The sequence below is a fragment of the Ruditapes philippinarum genome, unplaced genomic scaffold, assembly GCF_026571515.1.
Source record: "Ruditapes philippinarum isolate M1 unplaced genomic scaffold, ASM2657151v2 ctg36_1_1_1_1, whole genome shotgun sequence".
Classification (NCBI taxonomy): domain Eukaryota; kingdom Metazoa; phylum Mollusca; class Bivalvia; order Venerida; family Veneridae; genus Ruditapes; species Ruditapes philippinarum.
In genome coordinates, this window is record NW_026866845.1 from 56,652 (window position 1) to 76,961 (window position 20,310).

At 32.0% G+C, this 20,310-nt stretch overlaps 2 protein-coding genes across 2 annotated transcripts; both read left to right on the forward strand.

The window, feature by feature from the left end:
• Positions 1-3,291: 3,291 nt before the first annotated feature.
• Positions 3,292-5,070, forward strand: LOC132733961 (uncharacterized). The gene is made up of 2 exons (XM_060720657.1): positions 3,292-3,471; positions 4,585-5,070. The coding sequence occupies exons 1-2, from the start codon at positions 3,293-3,295 to the stop codon at positions 4,700-4,702; spliced, it is 297 nt and encodes a 98-aa protein (XP_060576640.1). The 5' UTR covers position 3,292; the 3' UTR covers positions 4,703-5,070.
• A 7,092-nt stretch (positions 5,071-12,162) lies between these two features.
• Positions 12,163-13,970, forward strand: LOC132733963 (uncharacterized). The gene is made up of 2 exons (XM_060720660.1): positions 12,163-12,366; positions 13,485-13,970. The coding sequence occupies exons 1-2, from the start codon at positions 12,188-12,190 to the stop codon at positions 13,600-13,602; spliced, it is 297 nt and encodes a 98-aa protein (XP_060576643.1). The 5' UTR covers positions 12,163-12,187; the 3' UTR covers positions 13,603-13,970.
• The last annotated feature ends 6,340 nt before the right edge of the window (positions 13,971-20,310 follow it).

Sequence of the window (20,310 nt, forward strand, 5' to 3'; positions counted from 1 at the left end):
TGAAAAAAGCGATATTTACCACTTATTGATAAAATGAAATTAATCAACAGTGGATGTTACATTTTAATCAATACCTTTCTGCTTGTACAAATGAAACATAACAAGTTAATACACACTTGCTTGAACATACTGTATTTTTATGTTATTAACATCGAGATATCCAGGGCGTCTTATCAAGCGGTGCCGCCTGTTGTCATTACAAATGAAATGTCTGAAGACATCACAAATTTGATATCCTACATTGCTGTTCAAAAAGCGTTTGCAAAAGGCCTGAATTTTGCCAATTAAATATAACTTGAAATACATAATTCATTTTATCAGAAATCTTCAGTATTTAATGATTGATTGGCCGGGTGGCCCGCCCACTTGATTTTACCGTTTATATGTTTGAAATCACAAAAGCAGGCCCTTTATGATATTTGAGCCGCGTCATGACAAAACCAACATAATGGGTTTGCGACCAGCATGGATCCAGACCTTCCTGTGCATCCGCGCAGTCTGATCAGGATCCATGCTGTTCGCTATCAGTTTCTCTACTTGTAATAGGGTTGGTAAGCGAACAGCATGCATCCTGATCAGACTGCATAATGTATTTATTCAAATTTTCGTTTAATTTAGACATTTTTTGTTATATTCTGTCTGAGAATTAGCACAGATCTTCAAGGGCAAAAGTGAGAGGAAAATGTCCTCTGCATGTTTCACTTTTTCATTTGAAAACACATTGGAAATAATTAGATATAGTTTTTCATTCAGTTCAATTAGAATAAAATGAAGATTGAAAGTATAATCGTAAATTTCTGATTTATCAGTTTATGAACTTGCTAACTCGCACAATAGACTTGTGATTGGAAATATCTGCCATTCGATCATTGAAAATGTCTGTACGTAGCTAATTAAACATACATTAACGGCATGATGTTAGTAAGTGTTAATTTGACAATTGTGTGTTGGGGTGTTAATATCAACAGTGGCAATCTTATGGAATTCCTGTATGAAATATAGTAAAAAACAACCTTGGAGTGGGTGTATAGACAAGTAGGAAATTATTTATAATATCCATAGTATCAGATATTATAAACGTGTTACGTTTTATAAGTTTTTAAGCTAAAATTTTATGTGGAAATTAACTCAAAACAAAAATTGAAAAAGAAACAACAATAAAATCAAAGCACAGAAGACGCTGAATATGTTTGGGTCTCAGAATGTCAGAAAGGTTGTGAGATTATAAACCAATTTGTTTTTGTATAGTGCCACCAATGCTTTCCAGTGTTTAAACTGTAGTAAATTGGCTATGAGACTAATTACAAAACTGTTATTCAATTCAATGTTTATTTGACTTATTATAAACAATTAAACAAAAATGAGTTGCCTCAACTGGGATTTGAACTCCAGACCTCTCGATTCCTAAGCGAGCGTGCAAACCCCTCGACCAGGGTGAAGTTATATATAAAGTGCCCGAAGAAAACCATATTATTCTAAATTAGGGTTTGTAATTCTTATTATTTCGACACTAAACCTGTTGTTTAACACAGATGTAAATAATCATGGAGATTGCAATAACCATGTTTATAAAGAATAAAACAATATTAGAAATCTTCGACCATTCGGGAACTATTTTGCTTGAAAATTAATGCGCCTGTCAATTGACAATCTCTACGCTGATCTCCCCTGAATTTTTCGGCGTTAGTGTACATATAAAGGGAAGTAACCGCTTCAAAAAAGCGGACTACTTTCGGCATTTGCAATTAACAGCATCAGAGTCTGAAATTTCGCTACCATTATTTGTTTGGTCTGACGACCAAACATTAAGGGGGCAGGGGACATATACGAATGATGGCCCCGGTCAAATTTTTTAATAACTCAGACATGGTGTTTTGAAGGTACTGATAACTTCTGATATTTCTCTGTCATTGTAATTCTTTCTTGTTTGTGTGTAGGAAATGAGATATATTTTTGGGTTTTTACCCGGAACTAAGCATTTGGGCAGCTGTGTATGTATTTCTGACTCTCCGAATAAGGGTGAAAAAGTTAAATTGCAAAGATACGTTGTGATAAAGAAAAAATACAGGACATGTAAAACGATGTAGACTTACTGCAGATGACATTAAAGGCATATTGTGCCTCACAAAACCATATGTTGTAATCCTTAAGAAATGTCAAACATGTGTTTAATTATGTTTCAATAATTGATTTAGAGCACATTAGATGTTAAGCAACTAATGGAATTTGCGCTGAATGTACAGCAACGTATCTTAAAGGTACAGAGTGGCTTCTATACAAAATGATTATACCCAATAGACATGATAGAGCAAAACAAGTAAAAGTTCATTTATATGGCAAATGAGTATGGTATAAAATTGTACCAGGATACCCAAATAAGGAACGTTTTAGAATAATAAAAAAGAGACATAATGGACCTTCAAACGCAGATTTGACACCATATTGTAAAAGTATATTCTTTAATATAGCACAAAGTTGCGATGTTATTGATATTTCATACATATTTAGAGAGGTTAACAATAAAAGAACTTTTTTAAAATTTCAGAACCTCAATAAGTTTGTTAAATTAGATTTAAACGATCCATATATACAGTTTGTTTGGAAAAGTATGAAAATCTTAAAAAAAGTAGTTTCGTCATTGAAAAGTGTGAAATTATATTTTGATAATTTTCACTGTGAAATTATCAAATATAATTTTCACGGATAAATCAGTAATCCACTGAAAAGCATAAAATAAATGTATATCTAACATATTGAATTAACGTTATTGAATATTTTGTTTAAATGATAATGATAAATGTAAAAACTTTATGAAATTTCATACGGAAAATTACATTGAATGTAGTGAGTTTCTTATCTACAAATGAAACCATAGTTACAATAAAAATGCGTTTGCTATTAACATAATATTAAGAATTACTCTGGCATATCAAAACAAATTATAATAAGTAAAATTCAATAATAAAAAATTAGTTTTGAGGGGGTTTTTGTAATGATAATTATTTGTTACGAAACATCAATAAAGGTATTAAATGCCTATTATGTCTCGGAATTGTTATCATTTCTATTTCTCAAAAACTTTTTGAACCCTGCATGTTCAGCGCTACATTGTCAGTTGTAAACACATCTTACACCAACTTTATTCATTATTTAAACATGATAAAACATATTGTTTTACATTTCTAAAGTAAGAGTAAAACAATATGGTTTTCTAAGACATAGTGTGCCTAAATTATATTTGATGTTACAAATTCAGGTGCTAAAGGAGGTAAAGTTAAAACAGGTCGGTTATATGATGAACACAATCATTAACTTTTGGGATTACCTGGAGAGTCCGATATTAAACAGTGCAGAGGAAAATGCAAAGAAGGCGGATAATGTGTTCTGTCTGGGTTCAACGTTGATGGTAACACCTGCTAGTAGTCTTGTAGAGATGGGGAGGAAGCCTATACGCCTGGTGATATGTAATAGGTGAGTGCTGTACTTTTCTAAACTTTGTAGTCATGTTTTATTATGAAATTAACCTATAGTTAAAGAAAATTGCAGGAAATATTTATCGTCCTAATAGCAAGCTAATTGTCGTCTGTTGCACTGAAATAAAAAAAAATGCAAAATGCAAATTTTCTTGAAGCGAAATCATCAAGATCATTCAAGTATGAAGCAAAACGAACTGGGAATATTTAGATGTTTTCCCGAATAGGAACTTTGTAAATTTGCAAAAGCCGAAGCTTATGAGCCATTAAATTGTTTACAGATTTTGCCTTTCCATACATAGAGTGATATTTTAAGAAATGATCCATCAATACCCCGCTATATACGTTCTGGGTATGATGTTCTAAAATCAAAACAGTCTGAAGTTTTCTTGTTTTAAAGATAAGGCCAGGATTGTCCTCAGTGAATCCTTAGCAAGTGAGAGTGAGACTATTTCTAGAGCTAACTTAAACCGTTTCAATGAAGAATTTTATTTGTAGTCAAAGACTTTAGACTTCAATAAAATTCATTCTCCTCATAAGAGTGAAAAAATACAATGAAATGCACCGTTTTAATCTGCAATATGTTATTTTTAAAAAAAAGATATTGAAGGAGTCAAAGCATAGGAATTAAATGTCTGGACGTTTTCTTTAAAACGCAGTTGTGTTAAAGTTTTGGTCTCAAGACTGATTTTAGAATTATGACTTGCTATTAAATGCAACCAAGATGTGTTTTTTGTAATTTTCACTTCCATATTAATTTACTTTTGAATGTTTAAAAAAAAACCTGCAAAAATGCTTTTCATCAATTAAGATAACAATTTTGGAGATAAACTTATAGATCTAATGACATGAATGAATTGCTCATTTGTTAAGTCTAGAAAATCAATCGTGGTGCTTTATGACAGAAATAAATCTAGATATCTTTTTAAAATCATACTAAGGTCCTGAATTTAATTTTCAAAGTATTTTTCCTGTTTAATAAAGATTCATGGTAATGGCTTTTCTTTTAAAGAAATATCTATTTGTTCATGTCATTTTCATTTACATTGACTTAGGTGTGTTGTCATAAACAAAGAGTAAATAAATATATTCACAATGTAATACATTTTAGACAAGGGACGCAATATGACGAACACTGCAGTCGCCCGGATGAAAACGGTGATGCATGCGGAAGTAGAATACACGGTGACATTGATAAACTTATGAAAGCGGTGATGCGTAGAAGATGAGTTGAAAAAATGGGAAGCTGCAAGAGATACCCGGATGTTAGAATTTGATAAAAAGAGACAATAAATAACTAACTACGGCTATAACTTTTTCTTGTATTTACACATTTTTTCCAACTGAAAAGAAATTAAGAATATTTTTACTCAAATCAAAAGAATATCAAAATGAACGAGGGAATTTTACAAAATTCCAACCACAGGTACAATAATAATAGCAACAGGAATTGTTAATGCTTTGTGTAAGGTGTAAATAACAAAAGTCTTTGTGTATAGCGCCATAATTCTTAAATTGTTCTAGCAGTATATACCTGACAGCAGTGTAATAGAGCAATTAAATGTTCACAGCTATTCTCATCATTTTTTAATTGCAATATACAGTCGACTCTCGGTATCTCGAAGTCATCGGGACCGTCCAAAAAATATCGAGATAACGAAATGTCGAGATAAACATATTAGGGTTTGAATAAGGCAGAAACTGATTTTTACAAAAGACATATGTGCATACCTTATGTCAAATAAACTATGATATCCCCATGTCTTGTTTTCATAGGCCTAGTCAATATTTAACAAAGTAACATTAGCGGATGTTTACCAGCGGAAATACGGGTATCTGTGATAAAAACACATAGTGAGGTTTACTCAGTAATACACCAATAATAGTGAAAACATTGTATTCAAGGTGGTTGATCTGGATATCCTCCCGGGTTGTTATTTCTCGAGATTGTTCGACCGCTGATGGATTTGGTAGTGATGTTGTGAAACAATATTGCAACGATAGCGTTTCTATACTTTCACTAGTTCATTTACATTTAAAGTCATAATGAATTGATACAGTGTTCGAATATTTATAAAGAACGTAAAATTCACTCATTTTGGACATAAGTCAATCAACATGCTAAATAGATTAACTTTTATAAAAACAGCTAAACTTGTTACAAACATAATAATCATTATGACACGCGCTATTGAGCAATTATCGTCTAGTTTTTGTTTTTCACACGTCTGAAGGGAACAGATGAAAGAAAACTTTTAGTCGAGATAAACAAAGGATAATAGTGTGAAAATAACTGTTGGGGCTGAAATTTTACATCGAGATACTGAAAATATCGAAATAAAAATATCGAGATAAACAAATATTTCCAATATAGATAAAGAAGGAAGAAAATCGGGACTTTCAAAATTTCATCGAGATAACGAAATATCGAGAAAAGCGATGTCGAGATAACGATAGTTGACTGTAAGTGCTTTGTAGTACATATTTCTTTCATCGGAGATAAACGTGTGCAATATAGTAACATATGCTACTAATGGTTTTTATTTCATCTAATGTCAGGTGTACTTAAAACGTGCAGTTATTTCTCTTGATGTTTCCCTGTGATAAAAATCTATATATCTCTATATAGCACTATATAACTTCAATTGTGGTACATTTTTAGTCGTTTGTTCTCGGGTAATTGCTGCAGCTTGAACTATTTTAGTTCCAATTGCAATATGCAGAATCTGATAGCGGACTTGTTTATCATTTATTGCAAACCTTCATGACTGTATACAGGTTTATAGGTTTTTCAATCAGATTTAAAATGAAAGAGCTTATGATGCGATCTTATTGAAGTGTAAGTTTTATGTTTTAAAGGTAGGAGAATGATTTATTATCCTAAAACACGTACAAATGATATGTTAGAACAGAAAAGGGTAGATTGTATCATGTCACTACATAAAGTGAACAGCAAGGATTAGTTTGGAGATGCCGGCTATGTTTTCTAGCCATGAATATGCTAAAAGTATCCTATAAAATGTTTTTTTTTTAACAACTGAACTGTAAATATTTAAAGAATTATTCAATTGTGATTTTAATATGATTAACTGCGATATACATGTACACATTTTCTTGTTTTGATCTGTTTTTGTTTTGTTATTTCGCTATTGTTTGCAATCACTTATTAAACTTGCTTTAACTAGTTTTTGTTTCTGTTTGTTTCGTTTTGTTTCTCTTTTTTTTGTCCTTAACGAAATGACGTCTAATTTGCGTTGATGGAACGACGATGATGAAATCGGGTATAATCTTAGGATTGCTGGCTGCGTGGATTCCATGAGCTAGAAACATTACAATCATTGCTAGTACTGGCTGGTTCCATGAATAGATTCGAGAGTGTTTCAAGAGGCTTAAAGCTTCCAACACAGTCGAACTAAAATCGTATATACTAACTCAACAAACTTATTGAGAAATATGTTCGCAAGTTTTGGTTCTTTGTTTTTAAGGGTTCTACATTTTTTTCAGGAAAGACACACATTTTGATATTAAATAAATGTCAACAACTCTTATTTTAATACCCTTTTCATCTGGAAATATTACAGTGAATTGTGAAAAATATTTTTGTTGCTGTAAATATTGTGAGGTATAAGTATGTGCTAAGGCCATGTATATTAGGATGCTTTTTTTTCATTTATATTTAAACAGTAAGTCTAACTTTAGCAATGTAAAAAGCGATATTTACCATATTTACCAATTCTTGATGAAATGAAATGAAATTAATCAACAGTGGATGTTACATTTTAATCAATACCTTTCTGCTTGTACATATGAAACAAAATGTACACTAGCTTTGATTGAACATTATTTATTTGTTTTATGTTAACGTTATTAGCATCGAGAATCCAGGGCGTTTTATCAAGCGGTGCCGCCTGTTGTCATTTCAAATTAAATATTTGAAGACATGACAAATTTAATATTGTTGAAATAACAGTTCTTTATAAATCACGTCAAATTACACTAGCTTACGTCGTAAACGATTCTTTGTATTCTTGTTATATCACTAATTTAACACTCTCGTATAATTCCAGTGTTGATTTCTAAATGTAATTTTATATGCTATGGTGGCATATTTCTGTCACCAGATAACCATATAACTAACTAGTTTCCCGTTATGATCTTTTATTTACTGAAAAGATTAACTAATTATGTAACTAGTTAACCACATAAATAACTAGTTAAATTAAGAGGTTAACTAGTTACATAACTAGTTAACCTCTTAATTAACTAGTTAGTTTTATGGTGATCTGGTGGCAGAAATATGCCACCATAATATGCCAAGGCATAATATATTTATACAAATTTGATTTAGATATTGTAGAAACTCCGTTATAATTTTTGTTATATTCTGTCTGAGAATTAGCACACAATCTTCAAGGACGTAAGAGAGAGGAAAATATCCTATTTGCATTACAAGTAAAGACCATGTAATCAGTAGATTGTGTCTGTTTCATTTCATATGAAAACACATTGAAATGAAGTTTGGAGAGTATAATCGTTAATTTTTGATTTATCATTTAATGAACTTGCTAACTCGCACAATAGACTTGTGATTGGAAATATCTGCCATTTGATCACTGAAAATGTCTGTACGTATCTTTAGCTAATTAAACATCCATTAACGGCATGGTGTGTGTTAGTGTGTTAGTAATTTTGATTTCTGTTGATATTTCAAGAAAGATTGGCTAATTTGACAATTGTGTGTTGGGGTATTAATATCAACAGTGGCTAGCTATGGAATTCCTGTATGAAATATGGTAAAAAAACAACCTTGGAGTGGGTGTATAGAAGAGTAGGAAATTATTTATAATATCCATTGTAACATATATTTTAAACGTGTAACGTTTTCTTAGTTTTTTAAGCTAAAATTTTATGGTGGAAAATAACTCAAAAAAGAAATAATAATAATAAAAAAACAAAAAAAACAACAACAACAAAAAACACACACAAAACTGGTTTTTAAAGGGAGATAACTATTATGAATAGGTACAAAATGACATGCCAAGGTTGTCTCCCTTCCAATAAATTGCATAAATGAAATACAAGATCTCTTAATAATATGCTTATTATAAACGTTCAACAGGAATCGAGCGAACGTGTGACTAATGTGTGCAATATTAAAAATTAATGCTACAGATAATTATTTATGTTGCAAGTCCTTTCAAAATAAATTGTAAACGACTCACAAGTTTTGTCGCGACGCGGCTCAAATGTACTTAAACAAAGTAGCAAAAATTAATTTAATATTTGTTAACGTTGCCGAAAAGTATTGTTGACAAGTATAAACAAAGGTTATGACATATCTTAAAGAGTTTGCATAAAATACATAAATACATGTAAGAAACAAAAAGAAGAAAGATATTTGTTACCGTTGCGTAATATCACTACCCACAAATCAATATGAAGAGTACCAGTTTTGTAACTACAGTTTAGTCATATAAATCTTGTTTACTATTGTATGTGTATTTTAATCGTAAATGTAAATATAGTTGTTACTGGTGCTTATTCCTGTAAATCATATTTAACTTTTTAAATGAAATGAAAAATTGAAAATTGAAAAATTGAGCATTCAAAAAACTTTGCGACACTCTCCTTTTGAAGGTTAGTTTCTATAGATATAAAATAACAGCAAAGGATTATAATAATTACAAAACATCCCATTGTCAACATATGCAATGTTACATGTATAACATATTATTTTGACAACATATACAATAGAAGCCATATCACTCTAACAGATATAACAACAAGAGTTATGTCCATTTTCTGATGTTACAAATTGAAAGTCGTAATTTCTGCAAGCAAATAGTGATATAACCATACTCCAAACCGGTGTTCACCTACCCATGTAATGTTGTTGTTGTACATTTTAATACAGTAGTATCCCTTCGTTCCATTTGCATCATTTCCACTACGAAAGTACTTTTTCAAAGAGTTATGTTTGAGTAATAAGTCAGACATCTGAATCAGATTTGCTGTTTCAAAGTCTGATATGTTTGTCCAGATATGTTCCCATTCTCCAGATATCTCCCATTCTTCAGATATTCTTCCGTGCTCCAGATATTCTCCGTTCTCAAAATATTTCCCCGTTCTTCAAATATTCTCCCGGTCTCCAGATATTCTCCCATTCTCTATATATTCTCCCGTACTCCAGATATTCTCCGTTCTCCAGATATTCTCCCGTTTTCCAGATATTCTCCCGTTCTCTATATATTCTCCCGTACTCCAGATATTCTCCCGTTCTCCAGATATTCTCCCGTTTTCCAGATACTCTCCCATTCTCTATATATTCTCCCGTACTCCAGATGTTCTCCCGTTCCCCAGATATTCTCCCGTTTTCCAGATATTCTCCCATTCTCTATATATTCTCCCGTTCTCTAGATATTCTCCCGTTCTTCAGATATTCTCACATTCTCTAGATATTCCCCCGTTCTTCAGATATTCTCCCGTGCTCTATATATTCTCCGTTCTAAAAATATTCTCCCGTTCTTCAAATATTCTCCCGTTCCCCAGATATTCTCCCGTTTTCCAGATATTCTCCTGTACTCCAGATATTCTCCCGTTCTTCAAATATTTTCCCGTTCTCCAGATATTCTCCCATTCTCTATATATTCTCCCGTTTTCAAGATATTCTCCCGTACTGCAGATATTCTCCCGTTCTCCAGATGTTCTCCAGTTCTTCAGATGTTCTCCTATTCTCCAGATATTCTCCCATTCTTCAGATATTTTCCCGTTTTCCAGATATTCTCCCGTTCTCAAGATATTATCCCGTTTTTCAAATTTTCTCCCTTTCTCCAGATATTCTCCCGTTCTCAAGATATTCTCCCGTTCTTCAGATATTCTCCCGTGCTTCAGATATTCTCCGTTCTAAAAATATTCTCCCGTTCTTCAAATATTCTCCCGTTCTCCAGATATTCTCCCATTCTCTAGATATTCTCCCGTTCTTCAGATATTCTCCGTTCTAAAAATATTCTCCCGTTCTTCAAATATTCTCCCGTTCGCAAGATATTCTCCCGTTTTCCAGATATTTTCCGTTCTAAATATATTCTCCCGTTCTTCAAATATTCTCCCGTTCTCCAGATATTCTCCCATTCTCTAGATATTCTCCCGTTCTTCAGATATTCTCCGTTCTAAAAATTTTCTCCCGTTCTTCAAATATTCTCCCGGTCTCCAGATATTCTCCCATTCTCTAGATATTCTCCCGTGCTCCAGATATTCTCCGTTCTAAAAATATTCTCCCGTTCTTCAAATATTCTCCCGGTCTCCAGATATTCTCCAGTTTTCCAGATATTCTCCCGTACTCCAGATGTTCTCCCGTTCTTCAAATATTCTCCCGGTCTCCAGATATTCTCCCATTCTCTATATATTCTCCCGGTCTCAAGATATTCTCCCGTTCTCCAGATATTCTCCCGTTTTTCAGATATTCTCACGTTCTTCAGATATTCTCCCGTTCTCCAGATATTCTCCCATTCTTCAGATATTCTCCCGTTTTCCAGATATTCTCCCGTTCTCCAGATGTTCTCCCGTTCTCCAGATATTCTCCTGTCCTTCAGGTATTCTCTCTTTCAATAATTGATTTAGAGCACATTAGATGTTAAGCAACTAATGGAATTTGCGCTGAATGTACAGCAACGTATCTTAAAGGTACAGAGTGGCTTCTATACAAAATGATTATACCCAATAGACATGATAGAGCAAAACAAGTAAAAGTTCATTTATATGGCAAATGAGTATGGTATAAAATTGTACCAGGATACCCAAATAAGGAACGTTTTAGAATAATAAAAAAGAGACATAATGGACCTTCAAACGCAGATTTGACACCATATTGTAAAAGTATATTCTTTAATATAGCACAAAGTTGCGATGTTATTGATATTTCATACATATTTAGAGAGGTTAACAATAAAAGAACTTTTTTAAAATTTCAGAACCTCAATAAGTTTGTTAAATTAGATTTAAACGATCCATATATACAGTTTGTTTGGAAAAGTATGAAAATCTTAAAAAAAGTAGTTTCGTCATTGAAAAGTGTGAAATTATATTTTGATAATTTTCACTGTGAAATTATCAAATATAATTTTCACGGATAAATCAGTAATCCTCTGAAAAGCATAAAATAAATGTATATCTAACATATTGAATTAACGTTATTAAATATTTTGTTTAAATGATAATGATAAATGTAAAAACTTTATGAAATTTCATACGGAAAATTACATTGAATGTAGTGAGTTTCTTATCTACAAATGAAACCATAGTTACAATAAAAATGCGTTTGCTATTAACATAATATTAAGAATTACTCTGGCATATCAAAACAAATTATAATAAGTTAAATTCAATAATAAAAAATTAGTTTTGAGGGGGTTTTTGTAATGATAATTATTTGTTACGAAACATCGATAAAGGTATTAAATGCCTATTATGTCTCGGAATTGTTATCATTTCTATTTCTCAAAAACTTTTTGAACCCTGCATGTTCAGCGCTACATTGTCAGTTATAAACACATCTTACACCAACTTTATCCATTATTTAAACATGATAAAACAAATTGTTTTACATTTCTAAAGTAAGAGTAAAACAATATGGTTTTCTAAGGCATAGTGTGCCTAAATTATATTTGATGTTACAAATTCAGGTGCTAAAGGAGGTAAAGTTAAAACAGGTCGGTTATATGATGAACACAATCATTAACTTTTGGGATTACCTGGAGAGTCCGATATTAAACAGTGCAGAGGAAAATGCAAAGAAGGCGGATATAGTGTTCTGTCTGGGTTCAACGTTGATGGTAACACCTGCTAGTAGTCTTGTAGAGATGGGGAGGAAGCCTATACGCCTGGTGATATGTAATAGGTGAGTGCTGTACTTTTCTAAACTTTGTAGTCATGTTTTATTATGAAATTAACCTATAGTTAAAGAAAATTGCAGGAAATATTTATCGTCCTAATAGCAAGCTAATTGTCGTCTGTTGCACTGAAATAAAAAAAAATGCAAAATGCAAATTTTCTTGAAGCGAAATCATCAAGATCATTCAAGTATGAAGCAAAACGAACTGGGAATATTTAGATGTTTTCCCGAATAGGAACTTTGTAAATTTGCAAAAGCCGAAGCTTATGAGCCATTAAATTGTTTACAGATTTTGCCTTTCCATACATAGAGTGATATTTTAAGAAATGATCCATCAATACCCCGCTATATACGTTCTGGGTATGATGTTCTAAAATCAAAACAGTCTGAAGTTTTCTTGTTTTAAAGATAAGGCCAGGATTGTCCTCAGTGAATCCTTAGCAAGTGAGAGTGAGACTATTTCTAGAGCTAACTTAAACCGTTTCAATGAAGAATTTTATTTGTAGTCAAAGACTTTAGACTTCAATAAAATTCATTCTCCTCATAAGAGTGAAAAAAGACAATGAAATACATGGCTTTAATCTGTCATATGTTATTTTAAAAAAAGAGAAGATATTGAAGGAGTCAAAGCATAGGAATTATATGTTTGGACGTTTTCTTTAAAACGCAGTTGTGTTTAAGTTTTGGTCTCAAGACTGATTTTAGAATTATGACTTGCTATTAAATGCAACCAAGATGTGTTTTTTGTAATTTTCACTTCCATATTAATTTACTTTTGAATGTTTAAAAAAAAAACCTGCAAAAATGCTTTTCATCAATTAAGATAACAATTTTGGAGATAAACTTATAGATCTAATGACATGAATGAATTGCTCATTTGTTAAGTCTAGAAAATCAATCGTGGTGCTTTATGACAGAAATAAATCTAGATATCTTTTTAAAATCATACTAAGGTCCTGAATTTAATTTTCAAAGTATTTTTCCTGTTTAATAAAGATTCATGGTAATGGCATTTTCTTTTAAAGAAATATCTATTTGTTCATGTCATTTTCATTTACATTGACTTAGGTGTGTTGTCATAAACAAAGAGTAAATAAATATATTCACAATGTAATACATTTTAGACAAGGGACGCAATATGACGAACACTGCAGTCGCCCGGATGAAAACGGTGATGCATGCGGAAGTAGAATACACGGTGACATTGATAAACTTATGAAAGCGGTGATGCGTAGAAGATGAGTTGAAAAAATGGGAAGCTGCAAGAGATACCCGGATGTTAGAATTTGATAAAAAGAGACAATAAATAACTAACTACGGCTATAACTTTTTCTTGTATTTACACATTTTTTCCAACTGAAAAGAAATTAAGAATATTTTTACTCAAATCAAAAGAATATCAAAATGAACGAGGGAATTTTACAAAATTCCAACCACAGGTACAATAATAATAGCAACAGGAATTGTTAATGCTTTGTGTAAGGTGTAAATAACAAAAGTCTTTGTGTATAGCGCCATAATTCTTAAATTGTTCTAGCAGTATATACCTGACAGCAGTGTAATAGAGCAATTAAATGTTCACAGCTATTCTCATCATTTTTTAATTGCAATATACAGTCGACTCTCGGTATCTCGAAGTCATCGGGACCGTCCAAAAAATATCGAGATAACGAAATGTCGAGATAAACATATTAGGGTTTGAATAAGGCAGAAACTGATTTTTACAAAAGACATATGTGCATACCTTATGTCAAATAAACTTTGATATCGCCATGTCTTGTTTTCATAGGCCTAGTCAATATTTAACAAAGTAACATTAGCGGATGTTTACCAGCGGAAATACGGGTATCTGTGATAAAAACACATAGTGAGGTTTACTCAGTAATACACCAATATAGTGAAATCATTGTTTTCAGGGTGGTTGATCCGGATATCCTCCCGGGTTAGTTATTGGGTCTTTCTCGAGATTGTTCGACCGCTGATTAATTTGGTTTTGATGTTGTGAAACAATATTGCAACGATAGCGTTTCTATACTTTCACTATTTCATTTACATTTAAAGTCATAATGAATTGATACAGTGTTCGAATATTTATAAAGAACGTAAAATTCACTCATTTTGGACATGTCAATCAACATGCTAAATAGATTAACTTTTATAAAAACAGCTAAACTTGTTACAAACATAATAATCATTATGACACGCGCTATTGAGCAATTATCGTCTAGTTTTTATTTTTCACACGTCTGAAGGGAACAGATGAAAGAAAACTTTTAGTCGAGATAAACAAAGGATAATAGTGTGAAAATAACTGTTGGGGCTGAAATTTTACATTGAGATACTGAAAATATCGAAATAAAAATATCGAGATAAACAAATATTTCCAATATAAATAAAGAAGGAAGAAAATCGGGACTTTCAAAATTTCATCGAGATAACGAAATATCGAGAAAAGCGATGTCGAGATAACGATAGTTGACTGTAAGTGCTTTGTAGTACATATTTCTTTCATCGGAGATAAACGTGTGCAATATAGTAACATATGCTACTAATGATTTTTATTTCATCTAATGTCAGGTGTACTTAAAACGTGCAGTTATTTCTCTTGATGTTTCCCTGTGATAAAAATCTATATATCTCTATATAGCACTATATAACTTCAATTGTGGTACATTTTTAGACGTTTGTTCTCGGGTAATTGCTGCAGCTTGAACTATTTTAGTTCCAATTGCAATATGCAGAATCTGATAGTGGACTTGTTTATCATTTATTGCAAACCTTCATGACTGTATACAGGTTTATAGGTTTTTCAATCAGATTTAAAATGAAAAAGCTTATGATGCGATCTTATTGAAGTGCAAGTTTAATGTTTTAAAGGTAGGAGAATGATTTATTATCCTAAAAACGGTACGAAAGATATGTTAGAACAGAAAAGGGTAGATTTTATCATGTCACTACATAAAGTGAACAGCAAGGATTATTCTGGAGATGCCGGCTATGTTTTCTAGCCATGAATATGTTAAAAGTATTCGATAAAATGTTCTTTTTTAACAACTGAACTGTAAATATTTAAAGAATTATTCAATTGTGATTCTAATATGATTAACTGCGATATACATGTACACATTTTCTTGTTTTGATCTGTTTTTTTTTTTTTTTTTTTTTTTGCAATATAATCATTATGTTCACTTATTAAACTTGCTTTAACTAGTTTTTGATTCTTTTTGTTTCTTGTTTTTTTTGTCCTTAACGAAATGACGTCTAATTTGCGTTGACGGAACGACGATGATGAAATCGGGTATTAATCTAAGGATTGCTGGCTGCGTGGATTCCATGAGCTAGAAACATTACACTCATTGCTAGTACTGGCTGGTTCCATGAACAGATTCGAGAGTGTTTCAAGAGGCTTAAAGCTTCCAACACAGTCGAACTAAAATCGTATATACTAACTCAACAAACTTATTGAGAAATATGTTCGCAAGTTTTGGTTCTTTGTTTTTTAAGGGTTCTACATTTTTTTTCAGGAAAGACACACATTTTGATATTAAATAAATGTCAACAACTCTTATTTTAATACCCTTTTCATCTGGAAATATTACAGTGAATTGTGAAAAATATTTTTGTTGCTGTAAATATTGTGAGGTATAAGTATGTGCTAAGGCCATGTATATTAGGATGCTTTTTTTTCATTTATATTTAAACAGTAAGTCTAACTTTAGCAATGTAAAAAGCGATATTTACCATATTTACCAATTCTTGATGAAATGAAATGAAATTAATCAACAGTGGATGTTACATTTTAATCAATACCTTTCTGCTTGTACATATGAAACAAAATGTACACTAGCTTTGATTGAACATTATTTATTTGTTTTATGTTAACGTTATTAGCATCGAGAATCCAGGGCGTTTTATCAAGCGGTGCCGCCTGTTGTCATTTCAAATTAAATATTTGAAGACATGACAAATTTAATATTGTTGAAATAACAGTTCTTTATAAATCACGTCAAATTACACTAGCTTACGTCGTAAACGATTCTTTGTATTCTTGTTATATCACTAATTTTAACACTCTCGTATAATTCCAGTGTTGATTTCTAAATGTAATTTTATATGCTATGGTGGCATATTTCTGTCACCAGATAACCATATAACTAACTAGTTTCCCGTTATGATCTTTTATTTACTGAAAAGATTAACTAATTATGTAACTAGTTAACCACATAAATAACTAGTTAAATTAAGAGGTTAACTAGTTACATAACTAGTTAACCTCTTAATTAACTAGTTAGTTTTATGGTGATCTGGTGGCAGAAATATGCCACCATAATATGCCAAGGCATAATATATTTATACAAATTTGATTTAGATATTGTAGAAACTCCGTTATAATTTTTGTTATATTCTGTCTGAGAATTAGCACACAATCTTCAAGGACGTAAGAGAGAGGAAAATATCCTATTTGCATTACAAGTAAAGACCATGTAATCAGTAGATTGTGTCTGTTTCATTTCATATGAAAACACATTGAAATGAAGTTTGGAGAGTATAATCGTTAATTTTTTATTTATCATTTAATGAACTTGCTAACTCGCACAATAGACTTGTGATTGGAAATATCTGCCATTTGATCACTGAAAATGTCTGTACGTATCTTTAGCTAATTAAACATACATTAACGGTATGGTGTTTGTTAGTGTGTTAGTAATTTTGATTTCTGTTGATATTTCAAGAAAGATTTGCTAATTTGACAATTGTGTGTTGGGGTATTAATATCAACAGTGGCTATCTTATGGAATTCCTGTATGAAATATGGTAAAAAAACAACCTTGGAGTGGGTGTATAGAAGAGTAGGAAATTATTTATAATATCCATTGTAACATATATTTTAAACGTGTAACGTTTTCTTAGTTTTTTAAGCTAAAATTTTATGGTGGAAAATAACTCAAAAAAGAAATAATAATAATAAAAAAACAAAAAAAACAACAACAACAAAAAACACAAAAAACTGGTTTTTAAAGGGAGATAACTATTATGAATAGGTACAAAATGACATGCCAAGGTTGTCTCCCTTCCAATAAATTGCATAAATGAAATACAAGATCTCTTAATAATATGCTTATTATAAACGTTCAAACAGGAATCGAGCGAACGCGTGACTAATGTGTGCAATATTAAAAATTAATGCTACAGATAATTATTTATGTTGCAAGTCCTTTCAAAATAAATTGTAAACGACTCACAAGTTTTGTCGCGACGCGGCTCAAATGTACTTAAACAAAGTAGCAAAAATTAATTTAATATTTGTTAACGTTGCCGAAAAGTATTGTTGACAAGTATAAACAAAGGTTATGACATATCTTAAAGAGTTTGCATAAAATACATAAATACATGTAAGAAACAAAAAGAAGAAAGATATTTGTTACCGTTGCGTAATATCACTACCCACAAATCAATATGAAGAGTACCAGTTTTGTAACTACAGTTTAGTCATATAAATCTTGCTTACTATTGTATGTGTATGTAAATCGTAAATGTAAATGTAGTTGTTACTGGTGCTTATTCCTGTAAATCATATTTAACTTTTTAAATGAAATGAAAAATTGAAAATTGAAAAATTGAGCATTCAGAAAACTTTGCGACACTCTCCTTTTGAAGGTTAGTTTCTATAGATATAAAATAACAGCAAAGGATTATAATAATTACAAAACATCCCATTGTCAACATATACAATGTTATATGTATAACATATTATTTTGACAACATATACAATAGAAGCCATATCACTGTAACAGATATAACAAGAGTTATGTCCATTTTCTGATGTTACAAATTGAAAGTCGTAATTTCTGCAAGCAAATAGTGATATCACCATACTCCAAACCGGGGTTCACCTACCCATTGTAATGTTGTTGTTGTACATTTCAATACAGTAGTAACCCTTCGTTCCATTTGTATCATTTCCACTACGAAAGTACTTTTTCAAAGAGTTATGTTTGAGTAATAAGTCAGACATCTGAATCAGATTTGCTGTTTCAAAGTCGGATATGTTTCTCCAGATATTCTCCCGTTCTTCAGATATGTTCCCATTCTCGAGATTTTCTCCCGCACTCCAGATATTCTCCCGTACTCAAGATATTATCCGGTTCTCCAGATATTCTCCCATTCTTCAGATATTCTCCCATTCTCTATATATTCTACTGTTCTTCAGATATTCTTCCGTGCTCCAGATATTCTCCGTTCTCAAAATATTCTCCCGGTATCCAGATATTCTCCCATTCTCTATATATTCTCCCGTACTCCAGATATTCTCCCGTTCTCCCGATATTCTCCCGTTCTTCAGATATTCTCCCATTCTTTATATATTCTCCCGTTCTTCAGATATTCTCCCATTCTCTAGATATTCTTCCGTTCTTCAGATACTCTGCCGTGCTCCAGATATTCTCCGTTTTAAAAATATTCTCCCGTTCTTCAATTATTCTCCCGTTCTCCAGATATTCTTCCATTCTCTATATATTCTCCCGGTCTCCAGATATTCTCCAGTACTGCAGATATTCTCCAAATCTCCAGATATTCTCCCGTTCTTCAGATATTCTATCGTTCTCCAGATATTCTCCTTTTCTCCAGATATTCTCCTGTTCTCTAGATATTCTCCCGTTCTTCAGATATTCCCCTGTTCTCCAGATATTCTCCCGTTCTTCGGATATTTTCCCCTTTTCCAGATATTCTCCCATTATCCAGATATTCTTCCGTTTTTCAGATATTCTCCCGTTTTCCAGATATTCTCCCGTTCTCCAGATGTTCTCCCGTTCTTCAGATATTCTCCCGTTTTCTAGATATTCTCCACTTCCCCTGATGTTCTCCCGTTCTCAAGATATTCTCCTGTTCTTCAGATATTCTCCCGCTTTACAGATGTTCTCCCCTTCTCCAGATGTTCTCCTTTCGTCAGATATTCTCCTGTCCTTCAGATATTCTCCCGTTTTCAAGATATTTTCCTGTTCTCCAAAAGTTTTTCCGTTCTTCATCTCATTTGAATTTCCATTAAAATACCCTGCTTTAAAGTTTCTTACACTCCATGTCAGCGTGCCTTTACATTCATATAATATTCATGACGAAGTCATAAAATCGGTAAAAAGTAAAGCCACAATAAACATTCTATTTATAATCATATCTAGCATTAGTTGCCTGAATACAGAGGAGAAGGTACAAAGTCAAAGAGAACATAGATAATCTCATCCCTTCATCTCTTAGGAACCAACAAAAAATTAAGTCAATACATCTGGAATTGTAAATTTGTTACTTTTAAGAAACCGTGTTTTCAGTGAATAATTTAACGGACTGCATGTACAATGACGATCTGAGGAAAAAGTTAATGTTATATTTTAACAAATAATTATATATTTCAACTGAAACTAACATAATTACAAATGTATGATACATAAAAATAAACCAAGGACAGCATATTATATAAAGATAAAGGTATCATGGCAGTCTGCAATTTACATTCAGCCCTTTTCTTTTTTGAATACGTAAAATCTTTTCTGACCTTTAAAACGAGAAGCCGTTAATTTGCAAAGATGCGTTGTGATAAAGAAGAAATACAGGACATGTAAAACGATGTAGACTTACTGCAGATGACATTATGGCATATTGTCAATTTGTGCCTCACAAAACCATATGATCCGAGTCATGACAAAACCAACATAGTGCGTTTGTGACCAGCATGGATCCAGACCAGCCTGCGCATCCATGCAGTCTGATCAGGATCTATGCTGTTCGCTATCAGTTTCTCTACTTGCTATAGGGTTTGTAAGCGAATAGCATGGATCCTGATGTGCAGGCTGGTCTGGATCCATGCTAGTCGCAAACGCACTATGTTGGTTTTATCATGACGCGGCTCATATGTTGTAATCCTTTAGAAATGTCAAACATGTGTTTAATAATGTTTCA